General features: G+C 35.5%; 1 protein-coding gene across 1 annotated transcript in view; it reads left to right on the top strand.

Annotated features, from left to right (window-relative positions):
• Window positions 1-757: 757 nt before the first annotated feature.
• LOC144961394 (uncharacterized) overlaps window positions 758-7297 on the top strand; it is a gene marked incomplete at both ends in the record, with an annotated part of 7913 nt that continues 1373 nt past the window's right edge. Inside the window, 3 exons of the mRNA XM_078894611.1 lie at window positions 758-898; window positions 3872-4034; window positions 6109-6253. Of these exons, the coding sequence (XP_078750737.1) occupies window positions 758-898; window positions 3872-4034; window positions 6109-6253 (449 nt within the window). The remainder of the gene's footprint in view (window positions 899-3871; window positions 4035-6108; window positions 6254-7297) is intronic.

Here is a 7297-nt window from a genome sequence, read left to right as displayed (position 1 = left end):
TTTTTTTTTTTTTTTTTTTTTTTTTTTTTTTTTTTTTACGAAAACAAACAATGTTATTTAGTTTTGCATTTTGTGTGAGTGTGTCAGGGTCAATATTGTATTGTTAAAAAATGTGAAACCCAAAAATGACAAATGGCCCTTTTTTGGGGACAATAAAATAAAATTATTATTATTAGAATGAAGTGACGAAATTTCCCGGGCGCCTTTCTTTTTTAAAAACCGTCTGTTTGGGGAAACGGTTGCTGTAGCGTCCCCCAACAGATTTCAAAATTTAAAAAGGTTCACACATTTCTGTACGTTGGTACAATTCATCTGGGGGTTTTTCCAAAGAATTTTAGTTTTTTTACCTAACGGCATACAGCCCAACACGCATCTTAAAATCTTTCAACTCACAATAATAATAAAAGCAATAGGGTCGGGGAGGGGGCCCCACTTCCCTCGTTAGGGACACATAAAAACGGGTTTAAAAAAAACTATCGAAACCAATGGCGGAGGGCCATTATCTCCATCACCCCCCTTTGAAATACTTTTCCCACGAGCTTTAAGAGTGTATCCAGAGGACAAAAACAATATATCTACATCTGATCATGTTTTGACTTTTATACATTCTGATCACATGACATGCGAAAAAGTTCTAGCCAGCATGAAGAATAAAAAGTACCGATTTCCTTTGTTTAGCACCAAGCTGCTGGCTGCTGGGCGGACTATTGAATCATATTATTACAGCAATTCCATTTCTTTTTTTTTTTGTCAACAGGCCTCTGAGAAGTGCAATTCGGACAGACTTCCCCGAGAAAGGGGTGACTTTGCAGAAGGCTGCTGGAGGGGACTTGTCTTCGGGGACATGCTACCTACTGGGCTATCCAACAAGCAAACCATCATCTATTTCATCTGCCAGGTTAGTAACTTTATATTCTTATAAGATAAGATAAGATTAGATGAGATAAGATAAGATATACTTCATTGATGCTGAATGGAAATTATCATGTCATCATAATGTTACACATCATTCATCGTTATATTAGCATAGAAATACACAAGAGCGATGTGCAAGTGTGCCATCGCTGATATTATTTACCTTGCACACATAAATTATTTTTACACCTCCCTTAGTATGCTTTTAGATCTGAACAATTGTGTATGAAACGGTGCCAGACAAAGCAAAAAAAAAAAAAAAAAAAAAAAAAAAAAACTGAAAAAAAAAAGAAAAAACAAAACGAAAAGTACAAGATAAAAAAATACCATAAACAAAAATATGAGTCGGCCTCGACTAGGGATCAAACCTCAGCTTTTTCAATTTGATATTAGTAGGCTGTTAGTGTTGTTTATTTCAGTAAAATGAGTGGATGAGGCCATCTTAGATAAAGTGCAAAGAAAACGAGTTAAAATATGGTGGCAAATCTTGTAGAAATCCGCCAACTGTGGATTGTTTTACAAATCTGTTCGAAGCCGATGATTAATCAGTGTTGCCAATTCAGGAGGCAAAAATATTGTTGATAGGAACAGACAATGAAGTGAGTAGAAAAGTCCCAGAAGACATTGGAGAATACAAATGTGGCGCGCGGGGATGGGGGCTCGAACCCATGATCTGACTCATACAACAACTTCACTTTGATGTCTTGGTTGGACGAAAACCTGAATATAGATTGCTCCCATAGGGATTAGAGTAGCGTCCCTTGATTGGACGTCACCGAAGAGAAATTATTTGTAAACAAACCAACTACAACCCCAGCGCTCCAGATACAAAATTTATTATTCATATTTCTGTAGAAAAATGCATATCATAATCAACGTAGATCTTTTATTTAGTTTTCTCCATTATGAAATGTTAACAAAATATGATGTAGACTACAAATTAAAAAAAAAAGATGTTGATAAACAATACAATACGATGAGACAACCCTTCCTAGACTTACTGAACTTCCCGCTAATGATTGGTACTAATAATGGCGATGGCGTCTGTCGGTTGTCAAGACGCAACTTCCAACAAAGGGGCGCTACTCTTAAATCTGCTTTGAAATCTCATTCCCTATTGACTAGTTACGTCAATCTTCATCACATGAAACTGCGGAATGGATTGGAAGAGTAAAGAATAGTAAACAACTGATTGTTAAAAGATATAGTCTGGCAGCTTTCAAAAATTCATCGCCTGCCACAGCACTAACCAAAACATGACATGGAAAAACAAGGTGATGACAGAAAAACAAAGCAAATCGTGAGTTGAGTTGTGTTGAATAATTCATTCAACCAACGGGATCATAATTTGTTTCAGTGAGCACTGACAACGGCAATTGACAAATAGTAGTAGCAATAATCTAAAATTGACATCACAAAACACATCCTTCTGTCATGCTATAGCCTTTCGTTAACTCATAGCCTGACACGGACGAAAACAAAATACGTCAAAATATAAGTCGATAAAAAAAACGAGCTTTTATATAGCGCAATATCCACTAAACGTACTCAAGGCGCTTTACAATGGGTCCCTGACCAACAGCAATATGTAACACGTAGAACGGGACATGACGCCTGTTAGGCGATATTACAATTTTTTTCCCGACACAGACACCGCTTTTTACGGCCAGGTACTCATTTTACACCTGAATACGGTGAGAGGATGTGAATAAAGAGCCCTTTCCAAGGACTAAACTATGCGCCGAACGAGGCTCGAATCCGAAAGCGAGTGTCAAACAGACCACATGACAAAACAAGTCCTTGTGTCCCGCCGTAGCCTTCGTTAACTCATAGCCTAACACTGACCAAAAAAAAAAAAAAAAAAAATGACGTCAAAATACAAGTCGACAAGCACAAAAGCAAATAAATTGTATTCAGTAGTTCAACATCCTTGATATCAGACCGACCCTAATGAAAGTAATAAAAACAAGAAAACTTAAGTATTTTGGACACCTAAGACGCCATCAAACTGTCAACAAGGACATTCTTGAGGGTAGAGTTGAGGGGAAAAGAGGAAGAGGCAGGCCAGCAAGAACTTGGATAGATGATGTGAGGACATGGACAGGATTGTCGGCAGCCGAATGCAGTCAGCAAGCTGTCAACAGGGAAGATTGGCGTGTCATTTCAAGTCGACCTCAACCCATGAGATGACACTGGAAGAAGAAGAAGTTCAACCGATTTGACGATTTGTATCATTGAGCACGACTAACGACAACTTACAAGGCGGTCCATTGACTTTCAAATGGCGTCACAATACGAGTAATAGTTTCGTTAAATTCAATAAATAATCGGTTTCCTTCGACGTGTGCATATATACAGGTCTGACATCCGAACCCACTTATGGGCCTAGTTTAACATTGTTTGAATGGACAATATTTTGAATCATTTTTTTGAGATCTCCATTACAAAAAATGACCCCATAAGTGGCCCATAAGGAATTGGGTTATCAGACCTGCAAATAAGTGCACGTCGGTTTCCTACATTAAAACAATTCTGTAATTTCCAAATTCTGATAATCTGGACTTTAATTCATTTTGTTTTCATCTATTCCATTTTGATATAATGCCGCTTTTAGTCGGTTTGTTTTAAGTTGAGGGTGAAGGGGGGGGGGGGGGGCGGAGGTCCCGTGAGCTCAATGGTAGAGGACTCGGTTTACAAGCAAAGGGACCAAGATCGATCCCGGGTGCAGTCGAGATTTATTCTGATCCCCTCCCCTGTCCACCCAGCAGTGATTGGGTAGCTGGGTCTGATAGATCTGACGGAAAGTACTATCCGATACACTAGCGTCCTATGCTGTTGTCAGTTTCACGCTTTAGAAACCGGGATAAACTCCGGCTCCATTGAAGGACTACTTTTTAAGTCGGAAGTTCACACGTTAACTCTTGATAATTACCATCATGAACTTTGACATCAACAGAGATATTCATCTGACAGTCACATGGGTCGGGTGTTTGGATACAAGGACACGAACTTTGGGACGCTTTACGATACTAAGATACGGGCTCCAGTTCTCTCCCTTCACAAGATGGTGCAAGTAGGGGACGAAACCTGGCCGGAGTCGGAATACTTCATCGAACATGGTAGGGATGTTGATGATGGTGGTGGTGTTGATGATGATGATGATGATGATGATGATGATGATGGTGTTGATGATTATGATGATGATGATGATGATGATGATGATGATGATGATGGTGTAATAATGATAACGATGATGATGATGATGATGATGATGATGATGATGATGATGATGGTGATGATCATGTTGATGATTGTGCTGAATAATAATAATAATAATATAATAATAATAATAATAATAATAATAATAATAATAATAATAATAATAATAATATATATAATATTATTATTATTATTATTATTATTATTATTATTATTATTATTATTATTATATTATTATTATTATTATTATTATTATTATCATATATATATATTATAATAATAATAAATAATAGGAAAGAGTAGAAGAAGAAGAAGAGGCGAAGAAGAGAAAGAAGATAGAAGAAGAGAAGAAAGAAGAAAGAAGAAGAAGAAGAAGAAGAAGAAGAAGAGAAGAAGAAGAAGAAGAAGAAGAAGAGAAGAGAAGAAGAAGAGAAGAAGAAGAAGAAGAAAGAAAAGAAGAAGAAGAAGAAGAAGAAGAAGAGAAGAAGAAGAAGAAGAAGAAAGAAGAAAAGAAGAAGAAGAAAGAAGAAGAAGAAGAAGAAGAAGAGAAGAAGAAGAAGAAGAAGAAGAAGAAGAAGAAGAAGAAGAAGAAAAGAAGAAGAAGAAAGAAGAAGAAGAAGAAGAAGAAGAGAAGAAAAGAAGAAGAAGAAGAAGAAGAAGAAGAAGAAGAGAAGAAGAAGAAGAAGAAGAAAGAAGAAGAAGAAGAAGAAGAAGAAGAAGAAGAAGAAGAAGAAGAAAGAAGAAGAAGAAGAAGAAGAAGAAGAAGAAGAAGAAGAAGAAGAAGAAGAGAAGAAGAAGAAGAAGAAGAAGAAGAAGAAGAAGAAAGAAGAAGAAGAAGAAGAAGAAGAAGAAGAAGAAGAAGAAGAAGAAGAAGAAGAAGAAGAAGAAGAAGAAGAAGAAGAAGAAGAAGGAAGAGAAGAAGAAGAAGAAGAAGAAGAAGAAGAAGAGAAGAAAGAAGAAGAAGAAGAAGAAGAAGAAGAAGAAGAGAAGAAGAAGAAGAAGAAGAAAGAAGAAGAAGAAGAAGAAGAAGAAGAAGAAGAAGAAGAAGAAGAAGAAGAAGAAGAAGAAGAAAGAAGAAGAAGAAGAAGAAGAAGAAGAAGAAGAAGAAGAAGAAGAAGAAGAAGAAGAAGAAGAAGAAGAAGAAAGAAGAAGAAGAAGAAGAAGAAAAGAAAGAAGAAGAAGAAGAAGAAGAAGAAGAAGAAGAAGAAGAAGAAGAAGAAGAAGAAGAAGAAGAAGAAGAAAGAAGAAGAAGAAGAAGAAGAAGAAGAAAAGAAGAAGAAGAAGAAGAAGAAGAAGAAGAAGAAGAAGAAGAAGAAGAAGAAGAAAGAAGAAAGAAGAAGAAGAAGAAGAAGAAGAGAAGAAGAAGAAGAAGAAGAAGAAGAAGAAGAAGAAGAAGAAGAAGAGAAGAAGAAGAAGAAGAAGAAGAAGAAAAGAAGAAGAAGAAGAAGAAGAAGAAGAAGAAGAAGAAGAAGAGAAGAAGAAGAAGAAGAAGAAGAAGAAGAAGAAGAAGAAGAAGAAGAAGAAGAAGAAAAGAAGAAGAAAGAAGAAGAAGAAGAAGAAGAAGAAGAAGAAGAAGAAGAAGAAGAAGAAGAAGAAGAAGAAGAGAAGAAGAAGAAGAAGAAGAAGAAGAAGAAGAAGAAGAAGAAGAAGAAGAAGAAGAAGAAGAAGAAGAGAAGAAGAAGAAGAAGAAGAAGAAGAAGAAGAAGAAGAAGAAGAAGAAGAAGAAGAAGAGGAAGAAGAAGAAGAAGAAGAAGAAGAAGAAGAAGAAGAAGAAGAAGAAGAAGGAAATGAAGAAGAGATTCAAATCGGATAATCCCCAATGACATTTCTATGTATTTGAAACAGTCAGCTATGACGAGACAGAAATACTAGAGGCATTAACGTCAATTATTATTTTCTAATTGTGCGGTAGACAATGAATATAGTCTATCTTATTTTCCCACCACGGTTCTATATTTCTTTTATAAATAACAGGTTTGATTGAACAAGAAAAGGATGTTATGTGGCTATTCAGCCGGCATCGGAAGGGTATGGTGACCCTTCATGATCTTGACCGTTGCAACCGTGATCAGACCTGTGACCTTGGAAAGTTCCAAGTATTACCAGGAGACTACAGCAGGTATATTACACACACACAGGCACACACACACACACCTATATATATATATATATATATATATATATATATATATATATATATATATATATATATAATATATATATAATTTGAATGAGTTAAAAACAACTCACAATTCATTAAGACGACTGAGATCCAGGATGATCTCCAACTGACGAAAAGCATTGCGCGTAGAAACGGTTGTCTTGACGAAATATGAGTTTCCTTCTTACTGACCTACATGACATCTGCCAAACATTTTATATACACACACACACACATATATTTTATATATATATATATATATATATATATATATATATATATATATATATATATAAAATATATATATATATATATGTGTGTGTGTGTGTGTGTGTGTGTGTGTGTGTGAAATGTTACAAATTGAAGGGGTGGGTCCCATATGAAGGTAATAGCCAACAATCCAATCAGCCGGACAATCCAGTCAACCGAACAATGCTTTTTGTGTATGAATAAATGGGAGCCAAGTCAATGTTGGAAGCCAAACCCATGTCTGAAGTTTTGCCAAATGGCCATTGCTTAAAGCTTTGACACACAGAAAAAGACATCAATCAACGTGTACGTATTTGAAGGTCTGATAACCGAGCATAAACATGGGCTTGTTTTAACATAATTGTTGTAAAGGACAATATTTTGCGTTGGTTTGAGAATATTTCCATTACAACAATGGGCCCATAATGATTTGGGTTATCAGACCTGCAAACAAATGCACGTCGACATCAGTTCGTGTGACCTGTCGTTTCAAAGTGTTATTATGTCGGGGTGATTGGTATTTTAACAAATTGAATTTATAGAAATGTATAAAATAACAGCTTTTAAAAAAAAAAAAAAAGAATAAAATACTAAATACAAAACATGGACGACTGCAAGGAATAGTATATTGAACCCGAAACGTTTTGTATTTACTATCTTATTCTTTTTTTTTATTTGGAAAATCTGTCATTTTTATACATTTCTATACATTAATTTTTATTATATCCATCTATTTCTTTTATTTTCTAACAG

Source organism: Berghia stephanieae, unplaced genomic scaffold (assembly GCF_034508935.2).
Source record: "Berghia stephanieae isolate SIO BIC M18660-M18661 unplaced genomic scaffold, UCSD_Bste_1.3 scaffold2425, whole genome shotgun sequence".
In the NCBI taxonomy this organism is placed as follows: domain Eukaryota; kingdom Metazoa; phylum Mollusca; class Gastropoda; order Nudibranchia; family Aeolidiidae; genus Berghia; species Berghia stephanieae.
This window is presented reverse-complemented; position numbering and strand designations above follow the sequence as displayed.